This window comes from Tiliqua scincoides, chromosome 11, assembly GCF_035046505.1.
Source record: "Tiliqua scincoides isolate rTilSci1 chromosome 11, rTilSci1.hap2, whole genome shotgun sequence".
Lineage (NCBI taxonomy): Eukaryota > Metazoa > Chordata > Lepidosauria > Squamata > Scincidae > Tiliqua > Tiliqua scincoides.
In genome coordinates this window covers 13291912-13316759 of record NC_089831.1, presented here as the reverse complement: position 1 = coordinate 13316759, position 24848 = coordinate 13291912, and the positions used below count along the sequence as shown (strand labels likewise).

Here is a 24848-nt window from a genome sequence, read left to right as displayed (position 1 = left end):
TCCTTTGCAATGCTCTAAGCTCCAACAATCCAAGCAGTATAAAGCAGCTTGGTCAATCTAGCCTACTACTCTCTGACTGGCAGTAGCTCTTTAAGGTTGGAGGCAGAGCCCTTTCCCATTACCTTCTTTCTGATTCTTTTTTACTGGAGACATCCAGGCTTAAACCTGGGACCTTCTGTACACAGAGCCTCTGCTACACCACTGAGCTATTGCCTTTCTTTTTTTCCTCCTGTGTCTGGAATACAAGGATGTTGATGAAGTAACCCCACTACTCAAAAGATGAATGTTAGAGCGGATGACACATTGGCTCCAATTTAATAAGGCTTAAGACTTGCTGCAGAGATTAAGGCACAGGTTTGGGATTGTTGCAATGACAGCTTCAGGATTCAGACTCGTTTCATTTCCAGTTGGTGAAGAACTGCTTGAAGAGAAGACTTTCACGGCCCTGGGGTAAGATCTCCACCTGAAATGGGGAGAAAGGCAGGTGAAAAGGAGAACTCCAGTGCAGACAGAAATCCATGCTGCCCCATTAGTTTGGAGAAAAACTAGTGGGTGGCTCAAATGTATAACCAGAGGATACGTATATTATACGTATATATCCAGAGGATATAAGCCTTCACCTCATGTAAGGTGTGGCCACATTTGAAAAACTGTATACAGGATAGTCTGACTACAGACAGACTTCATCCTGGTTCATCTGTCAGGGGATCTTGAGAGAGAGCCAGGATGGTGTAATGGTTTGGGAGTTGTACTTAGACCTGGAAGTTCTAGGTTCAAATCCCTTCTCAGCCATGAAGCTTCCTGGATGACCTTAGGCCAGTCACTCCCTCTCAGTCTCACCTACCTCACAGGGTTGTTGCAAGGACAGAAGGAAGGAAGGAAGGAACCATGTACACTACCCTGAGCTCCTTGGAGAAAGGGTGGTATAAAAGATGTGAAAAATAAAGTATTCCAACAAAAGAGCATTCAGCAATAGAAAAGACCACCCAAAACAACTGAGGGATGGGGACACGACCCCTAGAAGGAAAAATGAAAACTAAACTATTTGTACTTTTTAATTTAGAAGGCAGATGACAAGGTGGGGATGGAGATAAATAGAGCAGAGGCTTAAGAAATTGTCCATGGCATGGAAAAAGCCGGGGGGTAGAGGTGCTTTTTATTCTTTCTCGGCTAATACTTGAACTAGGGCAATTGGGGCTCCCAAATGAAAGAGAAGCCTTGTGTGTTGAACACTCTTCCACACTAACACTCCTTGTGCAGTCATAAGGAAGCACGGCCATTTTCCTGAATGCAGGGCAAGGAGCCTGTTTAACCTCCTCTATCCAAGCCTTCTGAAAACATTGGCAGGTTATCCTCCTTACCTGCGTATTTGGGGGATACTTCATCTGGGTAATGAAGTCCTCGGCCACCTTCAAAGCCGCCCGCTGTTCCTGTTCGTTGGCTTTGAGACCTGTTCAAGAGAAGGAAAGCACAGGCTGGAGAAGGCAGAAATCGAGTAGAGCAGGGCAGGAAGGTGCAAGCTGCCTCTTTCCCCCAAAAGGCAAGGGGAGCCAGTACTCTTGGCTGTTTTCATGGCAGGGGCAGAGAGGGTCACCTTTCCAAACGTAAATTTTGCCGCACTGGCCGTTGTCCAGGATGAAACAGTCATCTGTGATGAGCTGATCTTGGCGGAATGGGCTGGACCCGGATACCTTGGTCAAGCTCATTTTACCGGTCATGTCTGAAACCTGTCAAGGAAAGAAAAGCTTTTTTCCCCCACAGTGTACTACATAAAGTTGCCAACTCCAATCGAACCTATTCCTGGAGATTTCCCCCACCCCCCCACATAATGTAATGTTGGAACTGACATGCTCTCTCATATCTCAAGGTCAACCCTAACTTCTACCCTGGCCCCTCCATCCTGGCAACCAGGTGAACTGACCTGATTAGGTAGTACAGCTCTGAATGAGCTTGGTGTTCATAGTGGAAAATAGCAAATTCTAAAGATTAATCCCTGGAACTCCTTGCCACATGATATGGTGATATGCCAGTTGTTTGAGAGTGGAAGGAAGAGGAGGGAAGGGCTGTAGGTTTGAGCCCTGCATTGGACTGACCACTGTCAGAAGCAGGGCAATGGGTGATGTGGACTTTTGCTGAGCGCAGCTTTGATCCAGCACAGCTTGTTAGGTTTGTTACCTTATACAATACTGCTGCAGTGGCATTTTTCTGATCAGCCACGACATCCTCTTCAGGACTGCCCTCTTTCAGAACTGGTTTAGGGCCCAGAACCTAGAAAAGTAGCGGGACATAATACTTAGCATTTGTACAGTGCCTTAAATGTACTGCCTGATGTAGTCCTCTTTCAACAACCCTGTAAGGGAAGTAAGAATGATTAGCCCCATATTCTAGATAGGGAAGACTGAGGCTGCAGGGAGCAGCTTGCTTAAAAGTGAAACCATGTCCAATTCCAACAAAGGTTTGAGTCAACGGTGGCTTGATCATGAACTAGAAAGTGTTTAGAATAATAATACTTAGCATTTGTAGTTTGCTTTTCTGAGAGGGTCATGACTTTCACCTGTATGTATGTGTATGTGCAACCTCCTGATTTCAGAAATGGGCTATGTCAGAATGCCAGATGCAAGGGAGGGCACCAGGTTGAGGTCTCTTGTTATCTGGTGTGCTCCCTGGGGCATTTGGTGGGCCGCTGTGAGATACAGGAAGCTGGACTAGATGGGCCTATGGCCTGATCCAGTGGGGCTGTTCTTATGTTCTTAACTACAATTCCCAGGAAGCCTTGCAGGTCTCTTGTTACCTGGTGTGCTCCCTGGGGCATTTGGTGGGCCGCTGTGAGATACAGGAAGCTGGACTAGATGAGCCTATGGCCTGATCCAGTGGGGCTGTTCTTATGTTCTGTATTATCTTGATGAAATCCTTGCAATGGTCTTATAAAGGTAAGCAGCTTTATTTGGATTTTGCAAGTGGGGAAGTCTGAGACTTCCTAAAGTCACATAATGAGTTTGTGGTGGAGCTGAGATTCAAAAGACATTGATTTGTAGCTCCGTCTCTTTGCCATGGTGCTACATCTTCCTCTCTGCAGCAGATTAATCTCTGGCCTGAGAACCTCATCTCCACACTTCACAAGCCCCCTTGTGGGTCCAGTTCAAATGCAATGTTAGCAATGCAAGACCTGCTGAAAGTCACCTTTGCTGGTCTGCAGGACACACGGCAGCAGAATATGCAAGATGTATCCATTGAAATGTCTCCCACAGAAGAGATTTCGTAGCGTCTTGCTGGAGGTAAGTGGGAGAGTTCATGGCCCTTTTACAAAAGTCATTTAAGATTTTTGCAGCCATCAAGTGACAAAGTCACCCTGAAAATATCTCAAAATCAGTATTGTGTACCCCTCCGTGAAGTCCTGAGAGCCTCTCGGTATGGACTCTTGTCAACTAAAACATAGGACTTTGTGTCCCCCCCAGCTTTCCCACTGAGGAGTTCATATCTCCATGATGCAAGTACAGCGTCAATAGATGACAAAAGAACCCTGGTGCATCAGACTCATGGCCTAGACCTACCTTGTCCCACAGTGGACAACAAGATACCTCACTGGAAGCCCAAAAGCAAGAGATAAAAAGTTCTGCCCCTCCCTTTGCATTGCTTCCTAGCACCAGGTCTTCAGAGGCATTCAGTTCCACTCCATAGTCTCCACCTCAATCCCAGGGGTGGTTGGTTAGGCCCACACACTGTTTAGACACCAACTTCTCCCTCTCTCATCTTACCGCTATCATTTCGGCCGGTTCTTCACCATCTGCCACGATTTCCACTTTGGCTTTCCCCTTCCTCTCGCTATCCCGAATTGCCATGGCTAAATCTCGGGCTTTGTTGCGCTCCAGGATGTTGGATTTCCCACCACACCAGCTGATGATGGTCTGAAAGGAACGGGGGGGAAAAAGGTGAAAATTCCCAGTGCCTGTTTTAGGCATGGCACATACCAATTCGCTCTATCGTTCCCCAATCACCACTGGCCCCTTCATGAGGCAGAGTGAGGTGCTCACCAGCTCCTCTGCTGCCACCACTACTCCTCCACTACCACAGCCGCCACTACCACTACACCACTACTTCCCATGCTTGCTGGCTTTGAAAAGGAACAGGGGAACAGAGCAGAAGAGGCACTCTAGCCTCCCATGCTCTTCTCTTCCACACTTCCTCTTCTAAGCAATTCCCCTTTTCCTTTCAATTCAGTGGTATATGAAGATGAGGAAGAGCAGTGGCCCCTCTTTGTGCCACCTGGCAAGCTGCTGAGGAAGGGGGCAGAGGCAATTTGTGCACCCCCTCAGGTGCTGGAAGATCTTGAGCCACACCTATAAACCCAGACACCATTCTGCTTTGCCCAGCGGGCTCCCTGCCATGGTATTCTCACACATATATTTGTCATACATTAGCAGCATATGGGCACATCACCATCATGCCTGACACTGCCCAACATGTTTGCCTGCCCTCTCCTCCCCAGTGCTTTCTCCCTTCAGGGCTCACTTCTCCCAGGTCCAAGATGAAGCAATCGCCAGTGTTGAAACTAGCCCAGCTGATGTCCTTTGCAGTGGCTCGGATATTCTTCTTCCCTTTGACTTGGTAGAGTTTGTGGATGGGGCCAGACTGCTGGCTGGGCTGGGTGCGGTGAAAGGCAGACTCCACACCTCCTTCCTGAGGAGCACAGAAAGTGGGGGGTGAGGTCCGTAAGGAAATAGCAGAGATTCCAGAGGTCAGGTGGGGGGGATGAACCTCCAGGAAATAAGAGGTGGCATGAGGGAAAAGCCACAGCTAGTTTGAGGTGGGGTGAAGCAAGACAAAATTGGGCACCTTCAGACTTAAACCAGGTTGTGTAGGCTTGGACAAACTTTCCGTGGAGAAGTCACACACTATTAATAAGTATTTATATACTGCTTTTCAACAAGTGTGGTTTATATAGTAAAATAAATCAATAAATGGCTCTCTGTCCCCAAAGGGCTCATGGTCTAAAAAGAGATGGAGAAGAGACACCAGCAAAAGTGGCATAGTTGGGGGGGTCCATGGGTGCAAGTACTCCTGGATGACCCTCAGGGCAGTGGCCATGCCGTGCTTCCCTGAGGGTTGCCTATGCTTGCTGTCTCCCCATCCAGAGGTGTTCCAAGGGCCCTCGAAGGCCTCCAGAGAACCTTAAAATGTCACTTCCAGTTTCCCTCCGAAAAGTGGAAGTGACATTTTAAGGCGTTCTGGAAGCCTTAGAAAGCGGGACAGCGGCACTTCCAGGCTTGTCCCGGAGAGCACAGTGGCCAGGACTGCCAACAGACACTGGAAAAGATGCCATGGTGGGGTGAAGAGGGGCAGTTACTCTCCCCCTGCTAAATATAAGAGGGCACCACTTTAAAGGACACCACAGATTGCTGGAAGCCAAACATAGGCTGCATTTGTTTTTCAGCTAGTAGTGCTTGAAAGCTGGTTGTTATTTTCCTTCTAGCATGCCCAGGTCGCATTTGTTTTTCCACTTCTAGCATGCTCACTACACTAGCAATCTGTCTTTCGAACTCGAACCTGTTAAACATGGTGGCCTCTGTGCATTATGGTAAAAATAGCGGCCCCCCGTGTCCTTGAGTTCTAATGACTTGGCACCATTTTGTTATTTGTTAACAAATCAAAATGGAAGCATGCTAGAGGCATGCTATTGATGTCACTTCCTGCTATTTTCTAGTCAAAAAACAAAATGCAGCCATATTTTATTGTATTCGTACTCCGCCTTTTCTCCAAGGAACTCAGGGCAACGTATACAGAGATCATTGCACTTTCTCTTCAGAGCAGCCCTGCAAAGTAGGTTAGGCTGCTAGTGGCTGGTCCAATGGAATCCAGCAAGCTTCATGGCCATGGATAAATTTGAGCCTTGGTCTCCCCAGCGATTGGGCTAGCCCTTTCACCTCTGCACCACATGGGCTCTTAACACCGTAGAACTACCATCACCATCATTTTGTTGCCCTCCTAACAGGAGGCCTGTGACAGCATCTTGCATTGCCTTTGACAGGATCTTGACAAGGAGAAGTTCTACAGGTGGAGCTTTTTGCATCTCTGCCCTGGGAAAAACTCACCCTGGGAAAAAGTCAGGGCACTGCTAAAACCAGAGAAGGCTGGCAGAAAAAACTGAACAGCAGTCAAAGCTGCCTACAACAGGACATCTTAAAAATGTCTTATGGGTGTCATTCTTGAAGCCAGCTGCAAAAGGAGTTTGGCTGCTTTCTCTGTTCCCTTCAGTTCCTCTTTCTAACAGGCTTGCATCACCATCATGCACCCCATCTCTTTATCTCCCCCAAGGCTGACCGCAATCTATTTATAAATGTCTAGCTGAACGTTTTTTGAGTTGCAAGATGTAGCATGTGATTATTAAAACCACAAGGCAATCTAAAAAACAAATGATAAAATAATCAATTTGATTACAATGGCAACTATGAGATCAGCAGTGCATGCAAAAATAAAAACTTAGTAGGAGTCAAGAGTGTCTACAGCTCAACACAAATTCTTTTCTGAACAGCCAGGACACTGGGTGGTCCCCTAGGATGGTGGATTGGCATTTATGTGCCCACGTCCTAAACACCCACCTCCACTGCTCCTCTTCTTGTTGCTCCTTGGGTTTTAAAAAGAAGAGGAGAATGAAGCAGAAAAGGAAGTTTTGGAGGAGAAGAGAGTAGTGGGCTAGAGTGTCTCCAACACTCTTGCATACTGCTCCCCTCTCCTCTACACTTCCTCTTTCTTTCCATTTGCCTTTTCCTTTTAAAATCAAGGGCAGCAGAAGAGGAGTGACAGAGGCAGCAGCTGGTGCACCATCGGATACATGGGAAGGTGATATTTAGATCAGCGCCAAGCAAAGTGGAGTCAAGGAACAAGGGCTGCAGCTTGAAAATTAGTCCGGTCAGTTCTCTCTCTCACCTGGTATTTGATGCCATGGGGAAAATACTCCATAAAAACATCTGATTCATTACCCTGCACTTCCCGGTACTGGATGGGTTTTTCCTTCAGGGAGGAGCTGAGGTGTGTAGAGAGAAGAGCACATGCTCCCTGCTCATCCCGGGAAGAGTTCTGGCCTGGGGTTGATGGACAAGAGAAAGTCATTACTATAGGAATTATCCTCACTCCACCGACAGAAATAAATCTGATAGTGCTACAATTGTTGGTGCTGGGAAAATGACTTCCACTGGCACCAACAGGAGCATTTTCTACATTGTAGCTGGATTGGGGCCCATGTAGACAGGAATCCCAATGCTGGGTAGAGTTCATGCCCCCAACCCTCCACTGATCCAAGGCAGGGGTGTCCAAAGTTTTTGACAGGAGGGCCACATCATCTCTCTGACACTGGGACGGGGACCGGGGAAAAAAAGAATTAATTTATATTTAAAATTTGAATAAATTTACATACGTTTACATAAAAGTATATACTAAAGATGAACTTATATGAATGAATGAAGGTCTTGCAATAGCTCAAGGCCTATAAAAGGCCTTGCACAAAGCAAGGCTGGCCTTTCCTTCGCTGCCGCTACTGCATCACAAATGTGAAATAGCAAGCAGTGGAGGAAGCCCTCATCCCACAGCTCATGCAAGAGGTCAAACAGTCGCCCTCATGCTGAGAGCAGTTGCGTTGGGCCAGTGTGAGCTCCAGCACATCTCTGGAGGGCCAGAGGCTCATTGGAGACTGGAGGCTCCCTGAGGGCCGCACTGAGAGTCCTCGAGGGTCGCAAGTGGCCCCAGGGCGGGGGTTTGGGCACCCCTGAATCAAGGGGTTCCTTGATCTGTATGCCAATGTCTGGTTTCTGTTTGGTCCTTGGTGTTGTGTTAAGGAAGGCAAAATTCTCATCTTCAGCATAAAAGAGAGATTTCTCCTAAAACTCTCCAGTATCCAAGCCATGGGATCTTAAGGGCATTTTCCTTCCTCTACAACTGTCTGTAGCTTTGAGCAGTGATGTAGCTCAGGGGGTGCAAAGCACTAAATTTTGCAGGGAGCAAGTAGCCCTCCCCCTTCAGAGCCATTTGGGGCAGAGGGAGCAAAACAGAGGCTCTCTGCCTCTGCCTGGAATGGCTCCGAAGAGGAGGCGGAGGGACAGCTTGCACGCTGCAGTGAGGCTCCCTGCAAAACTTAGTGCTTTGCACCCCCTCTAGCTATGCCACTGGCTTCAAACTCCCAATTTTCCCTGCATGCTCTTCACCAGGCAGAGGGAAAAAGCGAGGAGCAGAGAATTTCTCAATGAGCTCATAGATGGGTTTCACTGTGACTAAGGCTACAATCCTATCCACACTTTCCTGGGAGTAAGTCCCATTGACTATAATGGGACTTAATTTTGAGTAGACATGCCGAGGTTTGGGCTCTAAGTCGATGTTGCTTACCAATCCAGATGTGGACATTGGATTGCTCGTCTGGTCCATTGTGAAGAACCAGGTAAGAATCCCCGGAATAGAAGATGCCTTTCAGCTCTCCCGGAATGGGCACCGGCTTCATTTTTTCCACGCGCCAAATGTGTAGGCCTGGCTCCCTGACCGATGCATCGAAGGGAGATCCGCTATCGGGCAGCAAGGAAAAGGGCAAGTTGGAGAGGAACACGGATGGCCCAAGAGGAACAGACAATAGGAAGCAGGCACAAATGAAGGAGAGGAAGACACCAGGGAGGATGGAAACGGGATAAAAGGGGAGTCCAGGAGAGGATGAGAAGAAAAGAAGGATGATGGGACTGGTGACATGAGCATCTTTGGAGAGCAACCACCAAACTAGCTTCTGATTTTTACTCATGTTCAGGGGGTCAATTTAAGCAGCAGGGCCAGCCCACGGCACCTAAGGTGGCCTGCCAGATGTCACCCCCTATACCTGGCAGTGTTCCAGCCCCCACCACTCCTCTCCCTCCTCCCTGAATTTGAAAAGAAAGAGGGAGCAGAGGAGGAAGTGTGGAGGGGAAGGAGGAGACTGCGAGCTAGAGCTCTTTGATGCTTTTGGCCACCATCTCTTCTCCTTGGCACTTCCTCTTCTGCTCTGGCCCAGAAGCAAACTCAGATCCTCAAAGCAAACTAACAGTACAACAAAAAGGAATCAAATAGCAATCACACACAGGAAATGCACCAACTCTGAACTCAGTCCAGGAACCACCGTAACATCCATTAGTTTTTTTTCCCAAAGGAAACTGGCTAATAAATGGGCTGTTGGGTTTAAAGGGAATCGAAGAGCTCATTACCTTTTTGGGATAGCTGTGTACATGGTTCCAGTGATCTGTTGGGAAACAAAGAACTCAGTTAGCGCTACTGGGCCTGCGTCACATCCCCCAATGTCCCTACTAATAAATGAACCTCCCCAAACTCCCACTAGTCTGCCACGGCACAGTTGTTGAAAATCACTGCCCTAGAGGCTCTACCCGATTCATAAATGCCAAGGGATGTGGCTATTGGGCAACAAATGGTTGGCAACCTTCAGTCTCGAAAGACTATGGTATAAGCCTACAGCACCCGGTAATCCCAGATGGTCTCCCATCCAAGTACTAACCAGGCCTGAACCTGCTTAGCTTCCGAGATCATACAAGATCAGGCATGTGCAGGGTAACAGTTGCTTTCCCCAAGTAGTGGCTCACTTAACCCTTAATGCACATAGCCTCATCTGCCCTGTCAATTTTGCGACCCAACAAAAATTCATTCGCGACAGTCTGGGGACCGCAGGACTATGTGATATAGGTCTAGACACACACGGGTTGTACCTGTGTAAGAACACCCCACTGCGACTACGTCTGCATGAAAGATGTCTGTAACTTGGAGTCTAGTGTATTTATCACCCTGTTCCCAAAATCTATTCCCTCATTTCATATCAGTATGACAGCCTTATGTTGCTATAAACTCAGAACGACAGGAGCATATTTATTAGATGCCGCTGGCCACAGATTTAAACCCAATCCATACATTTGACAGAGGAGACAGAGTGGATCCTGCAAACATAAAACCCAGCCTCACTGAAAAATGAGTGCATGGGAAGACAGATGGAGTGCAGACGTTTCCCTGAGATGCTGGATTACTATATGCAGGGAAGTGCATTTTTTCCCCCAATGGGGAAAGGTTCAAAAATCTGACTGTCCCTCTGCCGTCAGACATGGAACAGCCCAGAATTCTTCCACCTCATTCAGCATCATGCATCTAATTAGTTGGCTTACAAACAAGATCAGACAAATTCCTGTAAGACAGAACTATCCATTTGGTTATGCTGAACTTGTAGGTTCAAGTACTAGTTGCTAAGGGCAATTACCAGGGAGGGCTATTCTCACCCTACTCTTAAGCTTCTTGGATTGACCTGATTGATCATGGTTGGAAAGAGGATGCAAGCTGAAACAACCCTTTGTTGTTTAGCAAGCAGGTTTCCTCTTCTAAGATTCTTTAAACCCTGCCCCATCTCACTGCAGCCATTTCAAAGCACACACGATTTGCAAAATTTCCAACCAACTGGTCACGTGCCAGGCCAAGAAACAGCTGACTTTCAGAGCTCCTACCAGAGTTCATAAAGCATTTCTAGCTGAGAAAAGTTGAGCGTGACTCAGTCACATGGGATTTCTTTCCACATTAGTCCTAGTGATGCACAAAAATGCCAGCCTTACCGCAAAGGAAATGGGGAGAAGAGCCCGACCAAGTGACACTCATTGCTTCATGTTTAAAAAAACAAAACACCACAACCAAATCAATACACAGTTGAGATAGGGACTGAGATCAGTGGGAGATCCCATGTTGTAATTCAAAGTGAATTAATTGTTCACTTTCCCCTTAAGTAGAACCTAATCTCAGGACTTCAGCCTTTCCCTCTTTCCTTCCCCCTAGGACAGGGGTCTTCAAACTCCATGGCAAGCCTCTGTACCCCTGTTGGGAAGCCTCCCTGGTCCTCAGAACACACTCCAGGTGTTTCCTGTGATGTGCTTGTTTTGAGGTATTTACTCCTATGTATGTAAATAAGCTGCTTATGGGGTGGGGAAATAGGAGTCCATTTGAGTGTGTGCTTTATTTCTGTGGTATGCGTTGGCCACACTAGACGCTGTGCCAGAACCACCTTTCAGAGCGCAATACCATAGTCTTTCGAGACTGAAGGTTGCCAATACAGGTATGCGTTGGTCTTGGAGAAATCCTGGAACATAGAGCCCATTCATTCTTTTATTCATTCTTCTATCTCTAATGCATTCATTTAAATTTTATATTTAAAATGTATTTATTTTTCTGGCCCTTGATACCGAGCCAGATATTTGATGCAGCCCTCTGGTCAGAAAGTTTGGAAACCCTTGACCTAGGAGAAACTGCCTCCATGAGGTCTAGCATTTTGCACAATTCACTAAAGGTACACAGGCAACTTCAAAGCTTGACTAATCTCCCTGCCTCGTAGGGCAGGAGGAGGGGGGAATCTTCACACATCTACAATATACAATTCAGATGGGTACATTTTGTCTTACTATCAAATTACAAAAGCTGCAATACTATCAACCAAATGTCGATTTCCGTGCAAATTTGGTGAGTATACACACATGTACAGCAAGTCACACGCAGGGTAAACAGGGGACACACTACTGAGTGGCTGCAGCTGGAAGTGACACTGAAGGAGAGAGGCTTTCCCCAGTCAAGAAGTGTCAGTCAAGGAAACAGACTGGAAAGGAAAAAAAGCAAAGCTAAAAGGAACTGGTGCTCCCAGGAGCCGGGCCAATTGTGCCCCACTCTGAGCCTCTCCTCAAACACACACAAAGGCAGTGATTTATCCCCACCGAAAGCAGCGGATCTTCACTTACCCCCAGGTGGTCTGTCACCAGCAGCCTGTGCTAGAGCAAAACTTTTCACCGCGCAGGAATGTAAAATTAGATTTCCTGGGTGGGGCAGCCCTCTGTCTCTCCACTCAGGCTTTTCATTGCCTCACTTCTACTGCATCCGCAGGGGAAGGAAAAAGCAGCCACACTGGTAGATGTGGTAAGAGGCCTGGTTGTGACTCACTTCACTGTTGAATTGCCATAGTTCTTGTTTTCCAGCCCTGTGTCCTGTGCATTGTTGGCCGTGCTCACCTTAGCAGATCACCTGGTGGCAGAGAGAGAGAGAGAGAGAGAGAGAGCGCCCCTATGGGAAGAGCCATGCGCTACTGGCACACTGTGAGCCACACACAGTTGCCAAGTCTTGCCATTTGCTCAATCAAAGCATGAGATGCTCCCCTTACGCATGGCACCGGATGAGAATAGTGACCAACATCCTGCAATTTTTATGAAGGGAAAACAAGGGAGACTTCTCCTCTTGCAGTGGTGCATGGCCTTGGGGTCGAAACACCATCAGCTCATGTTACAGCTTGCCCAGTGCTTGCATTTTTGCACATACCACATACCTCCAAACCCAGCAACAGGAAAATATTTGCAGAGAAGATCTTGCCTGAAGGATAGCAATGCTGCTTCCTTCTTCCGTGAACGCAAGTCAGCTGAACAAACATTTTTACCGAAGAGTTTTTGTTTACACAGTCTTTCCAAGTGCGTAATAAATTAAAAACCGATTCACTGGGAGTTCTTACCTGTTTGTCTCCCTGATTTTCTTGGACCGTCACAGCAGAAATGTGGCTGTCGGTTTTTCTCCGCTGCCATAACTGAAATTACATGCACACACCGACAGGGCAATCCTATACATGACCACTTAGGAGAAAGTCCCATTGAGTTGATACCTCCTCCCAGCTGAGTGTGGATAGGATTGCAGCTTGAATCTTGTCATGTGCGGTGATTGCATCGAAGGTGTTGTGTTTCTTTCTCAAGGACTTCCTGATTTGTAGCTCCCTTTCTCTGTGGCTGCTTCTAGACCAGACCAGTAGCCCAATCCTAACTAGGATTGGATTGGTGCGTGGAGGGGTTTATGACAGTGGAACAATGTCAAGACAGTGTCCCCCAAGAAAAAGGATCTCCCCAGACTCCAATCAGCAGCCATTCATTAAACGATCTGTGAAACCCAAAAAGCCCCATACCTGGTTCTGTGCCTTCTCCCCTAAGAAGAAGGATCTCTCCAGACCCCAACAGCAGCCATTCATTCATTAAACAATCTCTGAAACCAAAGAAGTTCCATACCTACTTCCATGCTTTCTGCCTCAAGAAAAAGGATCTCCCCAAGGCCCAACAGCAATTCACAGCCCAATCCTATGCATGTCTACTCAGAAGTAAGCCCCATTAGTGTCAATGGGGTTTACTCCCAGGAAAGTGTGGATAGGATTGGGCTGTCATTCATTAAACAACCTCTGAAACCCAAGAAGCCCCATACTTAGTTCCATGCTTTCTGCCCCAAGAAAAAGGATCCCCCCAGGCCCCAAGCAACAGCAATTCATTCAATCTCAGAAACCCCAAAAGCCCCATACCTGGTTCCATGCCTTCTCCCCCAAGAAAAAGGATCATCCCACATCCCAAGCAGCAGCAATTCATTCATTAACAATCTCTGAAATCAGAGAAGCCCCAGACCTGGTTCCATGCCTCTCCCCCAAGAGAAAGGATCTCCCCAAACAGCAGCCTTTAATTTCTTTATTTCTCAAGAACAAACAAGCAGCTCTGCTGGATCAGATCAGTGGATCATGCAGCTCACTGACATCATTCCTCCTCCTGCCTCTTCCGACATTCAAAAAGGAAGAAAGGACAGAAGAAGACAGGGGTGAAGAGGTGGGTGAGCTAAAGCCTTCCTTTCCTCGTCCGCCCAGTCCCTAGATTGGAAAGGGAAGAAGGGTAAGGAGCAGAAGAGGAAGTATGGAGGAGAAGAGAATGGTGGGCTAGAGCAGCGGTTCTCAAACTCGCAGGGAGTTTGGGCTCCACAGTAAGTCCTCATGAGGGAGGGGGAGGCAGTGACGCGATTGCTAGGATTGCGCCGCTTTGAAGTGGTGCAGGGTTGTGGCTGCACTCACCACAGCTGACAGCCGACAGCAGCAACAGGGGATGTGGGGAGCCCTGTGCCAGCCTCTGCAGGGCTCCCCAACATGTGGAGAATGTAAAATTAACAATAGCAACCCACTTCTGGTTTGTGATTGTGAGACCAGAAGTGGGTCGCGATTGTTATTTTCACACTCTTCATGTTGGGGAGCCTTGTGGAGGCTGGCGCAGGACTCCCTGCACCCCTGGAAGGCTGCTGCGGTGAGTGCAGCCAAGCCCTGCGCCCCTCCAAAATGATCGCGTTGCTGCCTCCCCCCTCCTCCCCCCTTAAGGGGGCAGAAGCCAGGGCGCTCTGGCTGTGGTGTCGCGATGCTTCAGTTTGAGAACCATTGGGCTAGACTAGAGTATCCTCTTCCTCCGACCGATCCCTGGATTGAAAAAGGAAGAGGGGAACAGAGCAGCTGAGGACGTGTGGAGGAGAGCGGTGGGCTGTGGCCCCCATTATACAACCCTGGGGGCACACTGGGCTCCACCACTGCCATTGTAGATTCAGGGCTCAGCCTGGCCAGGTGGGTCCTCAGATGGGCTCGTGCTGTCAGTCAGTGCTCAGTCTGGCCATTCCCAGAGCTCAGCTCTCTGCGTTATTTTTGAGCGTCTACATTTTTTACAATCAGAGCTCTGTGGCCACCCACAGAGGGCCGTCCTGGGCTGGGGGCAGGGCCGCTCAATGCCCAGCTAAGCTGCAGCAGGGCCGGGGGGGGACGCATCGTGGGTTGTGGCCACCCAAAGGGGGCCGTCCTGGAGTTGGGGGCCTTCCCCCTCTCTTCCCCCCTCAGAAATTGCAAGAGACTATCAGAGAGTGGATCCAGATTACAAAACAGGACTAGAGCCATCTCCCCCTCCTTTTCTCATGCCTCAGGCCTTTGCCAAACTTTCTGCATCAGGAGGGAAGCAGCCCAGCCTGAATGGATGAACTGCCATTCACGCCCAGAGAGCCTCCTGGACTCTGGCTCCTATTGTTCTATAGCAGAACTGCAAGTGCCTTCTGCAGGGGTGGAGGGCTGGGAGCCCTGCCTCGTGGCTGCCCCTCTGATTGCTTTAGCCGATGCTTCGGCTTGGCTCTGAACTCTCCTGGGGGGCTGGAAGTGACCAGGATCTGGTGCTGTTGTCCCCGTATCTCTTATTGACATTCCTGCTCCCTGGCTGGGAATCAGGAAGGAATTCTTGGGCATGTACTGCAAAGCCAGAAGTCTCTCAGTTTTTATGCGGTGCTGGAAAAGGATTCATCTTCCACGTCCTTTTGACCGTTTTCCGTAGACAACAAGCCTGCATCTTTAAATCCTCACCCTTGGCATAAGCACCGCAGGACATAGGAACGCAGGCTTGCTCTGTCTTATGAACTGTTCCCAGCCCATGCAGCCGGAGTTTCTTTCTGATGGTCTTTTCATGCTGTATGCGCTGTGCCTGGGTTTTGTCTGGACACGATCATTTTTGTCCCTGAAGGAGGCAGGGCCTTCTAGGTGGAGTATCGCCTCTCATCTCAGCTCTCCAGAGTGGGGTTCCTAGTAAAGCTGCTCAGAACTGAAACTTGGTACAGTTCAGCCAATGGCGAACAGTGAACAGTGCAGGAGTAGGTGTAGAGGCAGCAGGCACACTGCTGGGTAAGGGGATTTGCATTTGGCACAGAACAGATGCTATAAGAACATCGGAACAACCCCACTGGATCAGGCCATAGGCCCATCTAGTCCAGCTTCCTGTATTTCACAGCTGCCCACCAAATGCCCCAGGGGGCACATCAGATAGCAAGAGACCTGCAAGGCCTCCTGGGAATTGTAGTTTAAGAACATAAGAACAGCCCCACTGGATCAGGCCATAGGCCCATCTAGTTCAGCTTCCTGTATCTCACAGCGGCCCACCAAATGCCCCAGGGAGCACACAAGACAACAAGAGACCTTCATCCTGGTGTCCTCCCTTGCATCTGGCATTCTGACATAGCCCATTTCTAAAATCAGGAGGCTGCACATGCACATCATGGCTTGTAACCCGTAATGGATTTTTCCTCCAGAAACTTGTCCAATCCCCTTTTAAAGGCATCCAGGCCAGTCGCCATCACCACATCCTGTGGCAAGGAGTTCCACAGACCAACCACATGCCATGCAAGGATAGGCGACATTTGCTGTGTGTCTCAGGTGGACCAGCCCTGTAGGCGAAGATTTTTCTACTGTGGGGTGAGCTCTGTTTTCCCCACCTCCTCTGCTGCGTATACAACATTTGGACTGAAAGATTCCCCCACTCCATGCTTCAGGGAAAATGTCTGTTGTGGGTTTTGGGGGGAAGAAGGGGGGCTGTTTCCAACATGCCTGCATGGTTTTCTGCTCAAATGTTTGGTAGTGCTTTTTCAAAAGCTCCCCCCCCCCCCCACACACACACACTTTTTCTGCTTTGGAGATTTCTCCAAGAAAGAAGAAACCTGGAAAAACAGGTTCTCCTGAGCCCAGTCCAGGGGACAATGGCGCACATATGTCAGAACTCCTGTGGGTGTGGTGGTCCCACAGCAACCAGGGACGGGCTGCAGCTGCATTGCCCATCAGAATCCAGCAAAGGCTCTTGTTCCTTTACAGGTAAAAAAATTGCCCCATCACTTACATGGGTGGCCTGCAACGGCCAAACACTGGGCACCTCTGGGCTGCCCAGGAGTCAGAGCTGAAGACATTCTCACTGTTGCTCCCTTGCAGTTCCTGTTCTTCTCACCATGAAGAGAGCGGGTAGCCATCATGACTAATAACCATTGATAGAGCTGTTCACCCATCTCCACAGCTTTGTCCAACTCCCTTTAAAAACCAGTGGCCATTGCCACATCTTGTGGCAGTGAGTTCCACAGATGACTAATGGTGGGCTATGTGAAGAAGTCCATCCTTTGGTCCATCATGCATCTTCTGCCAATCAGTTTTTTTGGATATCCCCTGTTGAGAAAGAGGAGTCCAATGTCTCTCAGTCCAGACTCTATCCATCATTTTGTAAAATTCCTTCAGCCCTCTATTGAATATCTGCCAGTAAAAACAAGGCTTCCCAAAACATTGCAGAGAGGAATCATGCTTCCCAGCCACCGTAGTTTGTTTTGTAGTCTGCTGCAGAACTCCAGATTCCACATGGTTTGATTTGTGGCTGTCGGGGCTTTTGTCCCACAGTTGTGGCTGGAGAGGCTCTGAAAATAAGGCAGTCTATGGCTTCTGCATAGACAAAGGCAGATTAGATTTTTTGGTTTTTTTTTACAGCCAAGGTGGAAATTTTCTGGACGGACCAGCCAGCAAAACAAGATTAATGGTATCTGAAATGACGTGGGCTTCCTGCACCACATCTGGGGACTGACACCATATTTACTCTGGGAGAGGCAGTTCCCACAGATCAAAACTTATTGTGACAGTTTTAGGGCCCAATCCTATCCAACCTTCCAGCTGATGCAGCTGCAATGCAGCCCTGATGCAAGGGAACAAATGTTCCCTTACCTTGAGGAGGCTTCTGTGACCACCACTACAAATGCAGGATGCAACGCATGCCCCGTTGGCATCAGTGCTCAAAAGTTGGCTAGAATTGGGCCCTTAGGAAGCATCTGGGCCAGGATCCTGCAGATAGGTGGGTGAATGGATCTGTGGGTATCCATTCCTGAACGCCCCCCTCCCCAGGGCCTCAGAGGAATTTTATCAGGTGGTTCAAAATTTCTTTTGGGCCCCTTTGCAAAGGGGGGGGTGATGGGTGAGCGGAATAGGGACAGGGAGGGGCGAAGCAGGGTGAGGGGAGGGTAGAGACAGCTGGAAAAGTCTTTGGAGCCCAGGTCTACCCACCCATATGGCATCAGTAATGTCCCCAGCATCCCGTACGGGCAACAAGTTTGAGTAGATAGGAAAATGTCAGATCCCAGGACATTTCTGGGCCCCCTCCTTTGGCTCCTGGCCCCCCCTTTTGACTCTGGGCCTGGGTACAAATTACCCCCTTTACCCCTCTCTCCTAGGCCCTCCCCCCCCAGATTCTGAAACCCGCGGATAATCAAATCCCCTGGTGGGGTCATCAGAGGACCTCCAGACATGACCAGAAGTGCCTTCTGGTTGCGTTTGGAAGTGTTCTGAGGTGTGCTGAGGTCACATGGAGGCCATACATAAGAACATAAGAACATAAGAACAGCCCCACTGGATCAGGCCATAGGCCCATCTAGTCCAGCTTCCTGTATCTCACAGCGGCCCACCAAATGCCCCAGGGAGCACACCAGATAACAAGAGACCTCATCCTGGTGTCCTCCCTTGCATCTGGCATTCTGACATGACCCATTTCTAAAATTAGGAGGTTGTGCATACACATCATGGCTTGTACCCCATAATGGATTTTTCCTCCAGAAACTTGTCCAATCCCCTTTTAAAGGCCTCCAGGCTAGACGCCATCACCACATCCTGTGACAAGGAGTTCCACAGACCGACCACACGCTGAGTAAAGAAATATTTTCTTTTGTCTGTTCTAACTCTCCCAACACTCAATTGTAGTGGATGTCCCTTGGTTCTGGTGTTATGTGAGAGTGTAAAGAGCATCTCCCTATCCACTCTGTCCATCCCCTGCATAATTTTGTATGTCTCAATCATGTCCCCCCTGAGGCTTCTCTTTCCTAGACTGAAGAGGCCCAAATGCTGTAGCCCAGGGGTGCTCACACTTTTTTTGGCTCGAGAGCTACTTTGAAACCCAGCAAGGCCTGGAGATCTACCAGGGGGGAAGGAAGCGTCTGACACACCCCCTTTAATGTATAGAGCCCCTGCTGGAGTCTAGTCAGTTTCATCAGTTTTGTTGCTGCATGCCTGAAGAGCAGCTAAAGTGTCAGTTTCAGTGTCAGTTTAGCTAAATATGTCAGTTTCGTCTAGTCACTAGAACTGACATATTAACAGTTTGGAGAGACAGGGCTCCGCGATCTACTCATTTTGCCTCGCGATCTACCAGTAGATCGCGATCCACCTATTGAGCACCCCTGCTGTAGCCTTTCCTCATAAGGAAGGTGCCCCAGCCCCGTAAACATGACCTCCCTGCAGCTCAGAGCACCACCCAGGCACGACCGAATGGCACTCGCAGCAGCTTCTGAGAGATTCAGTGAGGCCCTCCAGACATTGGTCAGGACCTACAGTAAGTCAAATCCGCAGGTCCCAAATCTGCAGAAGTGGAGGGCCCACCTGTAACTGGCTTTGCCCTTTTGAATAAGTGGCAAAGGAAGCAGCTGTTGACATGAGAAATCCCAGCATCCAGACATGTGTCAGAATCCCTAGAAGAGATTCTCAAGATTGATCTTTTGTTGGTAGTTTCCATTACCACTGGTGCTGAGAAGTCAGGGTTGGTCCTGCCAGTGGGCCCTCTGATGGGCATGGGTCCTTGGACCAACCCCCTCCCCGACCAACCCCTGTCCCTGATTCTCACCCTTATCAAAACCAAAAGGCATTCTGTATTTTCTTTCAAAAATGGCCCCTAGTTAGCAATAAAATGTACTATTTATATTTTACAAGACACTCTGCATTTTACACAGGCTGCCAGCAGTCCCATCATGTGTGTATTAGATATGCTTTTAATTTTCGACATCGTTTGGCATTTCACCCCAGAGTTTCGATAAACATTTTTGCTTGTTTTGCAACCTTGACTTTCAAGAAAACATTCAACCCAGTGTGTTTTCATCCAGGATACATTAGCTTGATAACAGAGCTTTTATAACTGTTGGTTCTGTGAAGGGAGGTGGGGGAGCTTGCTCTCTAGATGCCTTGTCTTTTGTGAAAATAATAATTTAAAAAATCCAACCCATCTTTTTTGTCATCTGGGTTGCTGGATAGCTGCCCAAGCTGTGTGGCTTAATCCCAGAACTGTTCATGTTTGTACATATTTTTCCCCAACTGTTTCTTGCTTTTCTTGCTTTTCTTTTTTTGAAACATGCTTTGATATTTGAACTAAAAAAAAAAATCAGAGAAACCGCCTTGGGAAATGGGGAAGGATGAAGTTCCAAAGAGGAACGAAGATGATCTGAATTTCATGAGCCCCACTAACCTGATGGGAAGGCTTCAGGTTTTGTTCCGTTAAAAAAAAAAATCCTTTTAAATCTTTAGAAAAATATATAGGAACAAAAAGAACAACAAAGTGCTTATTATGAAACATATGAAACATATGTTGCTATACTGGGTAGATGGGACTCGATAGCCTAGGAAGGCAGCTCATCCGAGAGAAGAAAAACTCTGATCCCAAACCTCTACTGCCTTGTGGCTACATCCAGTTATGGAAAAGGCTTCAGGAGTCAACCTTGAGGCAAAATCCGGAGCCGGAGTCCCTGAGGCAGTTCATGGCTGAACACAGTCACGTTCTGGCAACTCCTGCGACGCCGCTGGAACCAACCGTATTGGCTTCTCCATTGGACCATTTCAGCGACGTGGAGGGGGGGATTTTCTGCATGGGTAACAGTCTATCCTCCATATCTACTTTACCCAGGCTTCGCGCGCTGTTCCAGAACCAGCATTCAGAGCACGATACCATAGTCTTCCGAGACTGAAGGATGCCAACAAGATGTTGCTATTTGAGTTACCAGGTCAGAGAAACCCCCAAACTTGACATTCAAGCGGTGGAGCCTCAGGACAGCAAAACCTGGTGATGTTACAAGTTTGACCTGGTGATGTGTGCTGTTGAATGACCAAAAGAAAAATGGGGTGTCAGGGTGGAATTCTGCAGCAAAGAGATGCAAAAAAGGGGAGAGGGCTCGAACTTTTTGGTGTTATTATCTCAGTTTTTCTTGTGGAAAAAATTGCATTTTTTTCTTTTTCAGACTTTTTAAAAAAATATATGCTCTGGGATCCCCAAAGAAATGGAAGCAGCACAGACTAAAACCCAGGAGGACACAAATTTACTGACAGAGCCATGTAGATGTCACATGCGAAGTCAGGGAACAATGAATGATAATTTTGCAGTAAATGCCTAATGTGAAAACAGCCTAGCAGTGAGAGACACACTGCCCTCTCCTCCATCCTTCTGCTCCATCCCCCTCTTCCAGGGAGTGAGAAGGGGAGCAATGGAGGTAAGTGGGTATCCACCACCAGTCTATTTACTGCCTGAGGCAATTGCTTCAGTTGGCCTTCTAAGTGGGCTAGCCCATGTTGTGAGTTTCTGGGGAAGAACTCGATAAGGGGACCATACCATGTTTTAGCAAGGAGATAAGCCAATCCAAAAGCTGAACGCAATAACTGGGGGTTTTTTTTTGGGGGGGGGGAGGGAGGGGATGGTGGTTTCAGTGCACCAATGTTGAAGTGAGCCAGATATCTTGCTCATCTTTGAACCTGAATTGGAAGCAGGTCCCTAAACACCAGAAGTGATCACCAGTTCCAAATAAGTGGTATAAAAAACCAGGCATTCATCTTTCAGTGGTATGATTCATCTTGCGTTTTCCTGTTTTTATCCTGCTGCATTTTGCTTTCAAAAAGCAATTCAAGAATAAAAAGTTCAAGGACAAATTAATATCTGGTTCCTCCAGTTAAAGAGCCATCATTGTATCCTAGAGGTACATTGCAAAGAGCTGAGCTCAATATTATTCTAATCTATCTAAACCACTTTTGCAAGTTTAGTGGCTGGAACTGATCTGAACCAGAGTTTAAAAAAAACAAACTCAACCACTGAGAAACACTGAATCCAAATTCATCAAGCTTTCATGCCTTGGTTTCTAGTAAAATTCTGATTTGTTCTTTGGTTTCATTTGGCTGCTATGTCTCAGCAGCTTTGCCATAAATTGTGACCAGATATCTCAAACAGTTATGGAGATGGAAAACAAAACAGTGGGAGAAACTTGGGTAGACCAGGAAAGGCGACAGGGAAAATGTGACTGTGGAATCTTCAGAGCTGTGTGATGCCATTTAGCAGGTAAAAATTGAATTGACAGTGGGTCAGTGTTGTCACTAAGGTTCGCGTCAGGAGGCCAGTGCATAATCCCCCTGATGGACCTCCTCTCATGCAGCAGACTGGGCAACACCCTGAGTGGTCAGCCTGTTGATACACCATCACCCTGCCCCTGAAGGTTTTTTTTTTTTTTTTTTTGCTTTAACCTTTGCTAGAATAGAGATATTTCAACACAGTTTGTTCCACTGCATTCTGCATGGAAATTACACATCGAATGATATATAACATGATGGTATTATTTGGAAATGATTTTCAAAATTTTGGTCAGTAATGGTGTCACCCCACCCCCCCAGTGTGTGTCACCTGGTGCGGCTCGCACCTCCCTAGCGACACCACTGTGGTGAGCATCTCCTTACTGGGACAGAATCATTTTCCATGGATGATCAACATCCTGTTCAAAAGAAGGCAGTGGAGCGACTTCTTTTCTGGAGACCAGGAAAGAGGGAAAAGTCTATCTGAAAGTCACCCGCTTCCCCCCATTCTATTTCCTTGTGAACAGCCCCCCCCCAAAGTCCACGTTCTCTCACAGTGTCCCAAACTTCAATCCTATTGAAGTCAGCTTGCCAGAACATGCTCTGGCCTGCTCATTTAAAGTGTACATTTTTAAAGGACCCCTCTTTATCCTTTGAAGGTGAAGGACATCTTCAACTCCTCTTTATGCAATGCTGGGACTTCATCATAAGTCTTTGTTCTCGGGACTTATGCAAGCCAGTCTGTTGTGATTTCCACCATCTGCAATTTCTGGTTTTATAAACAATTTTACATAACGTGTTGACTTGGGACTCTTGTTGGTTTTGGACAGCTTGGAATGCGGCCTCATACATAACAATATTCTAGCCTAATTTTTTATCTGTTCTGGCCTCACAAGGTCTTGGAGAGGCTTCCATGTTCACAGGCTAGGAAAAGAAAGGAGCATGTTGTCGTGGGCTATATAGAATCACTGTATCCCTCTTATTTCTTCATTGGATGCAGGCACGCCATGCAATGGGGAGGAGCTCTGAAACGTTGGGTGAGGATTCCATTTGGTGGAAGCTGAATCTCATGTACCTCCTTCCCCAAATGATAGAAACATTATGGCTCCCAAACAGGGAAGATTTCTTCTGAGAACAGGAGTCCAATAGGATTTATCCTGCTTTCCACAGAGTCAGGTCCTAGCATCTCTTGAGGGCTCTTGGGCAGAGGTCATCCCCTATCCTACCTGAAGATGTCAGGGGTTGAACCTGAGACCTTCTGCATACAATGCAGATGCTTTCCCACTGAGCTATTCTCCATCTATTGCTAAGGATCCTATTACATGTATTACCAAGGCATTCAATTCTGTGTTTTCCCTCCTTGCTGCTGTGCTTAAATGCTGGTTGAGTGCTGTAGTGGAAATGTGTAAGATCCCTCAAGGAGATAGGGTGTGGTGTGAACAGTGGCCCCTTACTCCGACAGGTCTGGGAAGCATGGGGTTAACACCAGGGCCTTAGAAGGCAGTGAGTTTTCAGCACAGCTGCAGCCGCTTGAGGGCAACACGGCCCTCAGGGCTAAAAGCAGCACCTGGAGGAAGGAGAAGGTGTGAAGGTTGGAGAAGAGGGTGGTTGGGAAAGAGGACTGATTGACCAATGGACTAAATGGCTGACTGGAGAACTGAATGGAGACTGGTGTGTGGCTGCCCTTCCCAGGAGCTGCTGACTGGAGCAGAGAAGAAGGAGAACCTCTGCACTTCAAACAGGCAAGCCACCCTGGTGGTGGGGTCCAGTGGTTCTTTCTGCAGAGCTAGGGCCATTGTTGGGGAAGGAACGGAGACTAATTGGGTTAAAGTGGGCATAAGTTCTCTAGACAAAACTTGGAATGGATTTGATGACATAGTGTGTTTTTGTTTTTTTTAATCTGTCAATGTAGTGACTCTCCAAAATGTTAGGAGGAATCTTTTTCTGCTGTTCCTGAAGATCTATAGATTACACAGGCCAACACACATTTTGCTTCCTTAAACGTTACACCAATTCCTGCGTATATTTGGGGTCCCGATTCCAAAAATGGCATCCGTTTTGGCCTATCACATCTAGTTTTGGAGACATGGCATAGCCTCTTTAGTGAATGGTTCAAGCAGCTTCCTCATGAGCTTACTATTTCCAGTCACTCATGGAAAGGTCCATCAGGGGGGAATACGCACTGGCCTCCTGACGTGAACCTTAGTGACACCACTGACCCACTGTCAACTCAATTTTTACCTGCTAAATGGCATCACACAGCTCTGAAGTTTCCACAGTCACATTTTCCCTGTCGCCTTTCCTGGTCTACCCAAGTTTCTCCCACTGTTTTGTTTTCCATCTCCATAACTGTTTGAGATATCTGGTCACAATTTATGGCAAAGCTGCTGAGACATAGCAGCCAAATGAAACCAAAGAACAAATCAGAATTTTACTAGAAACCAAGGCATGAAAGTTTGATGAATTTAGATTCAGTGTTTCTCAGTGGTTGAGTTGTTGTTGTTTTTAACTCTGGTTCAGATCAGTTCCAGCCACTAAACTTGGTAAGCTCATGAGTTCCAGCCACTCACGAACATACCATTTTAAGTATGGCATGGATGCGCAGTGATCAAAGCTATTGTCTGTTGCTTGTGCATTACTGAAGCATTGCCAACAGGTCCAAGTGTGAAAGCACTTGGGGTCGTTGCAATTGTCTGATACTGTAACCAGCTAGAGAGGCGTGAGAATGTTGTAGGAGCAAGCATACAGAAAGGCAGCAGTCATCCAAAAATAATTTCAGTACCCCTGGGAAAAAAATATCATAAGGAAGCCCCTCCTTCTACCCTGAAATGCTTTGGAAACTCTGCCAGACAAAACTGGTTTTGGCTGTGCTATGGCAGGTGTGACTCAAAATGCATTCCAGGGTGACTTTAGATAAGAACTTCCAAATTACTCCCTCTGTGCCCCACGAAGGACTTTGTCCATGCAAGACAAGGGGGAGAGTGATTTTCACTGTCCCTAATAGATCAGCATGGCTCACAATTGATTACAAAATCTCCTAGACTCAGCTCTGATAATCTCTCCATGGGGCCAC

At 47.7% G+C, this 24848-nt stretch overlaps 1 protein-coding gene across 1 annotated transcript; it reads right to left on the bottom strand.

Annotated features, from left to right (window-relative positions):
- Positions 1–296: 296 nt before the first annotated feature.
- CAPG (capping actin protein, gelsolin like) lies at positions 297–12043 on the bottom strand. Its single transcript, XM_066639526.1, has 10 exons — positions 11775–12043; positions 9210–9244; positions 8374–8546; positions 6925–7079; positions 4510–4677; positions 3756–3905; positions 2176–2268; positions 1595–1727; positions 1362–1450; positions 297–463 (listed from the first exon to the last, which is right to left on the bottom strand). The coding sequence occupies exons 2-10, from the start codon at positions 9230–9232 to the stop codon at positions 398–400; spliced, it is 1050 nt and encodes a 349-aa protein (XP_066495623.1). The 5' UTR covers positions 9233–9244; positions 11775–12043; the 3' UTR covers positions 297–397.
- Positions 12044–24848: the final 12805 nt, after the last annotated feature.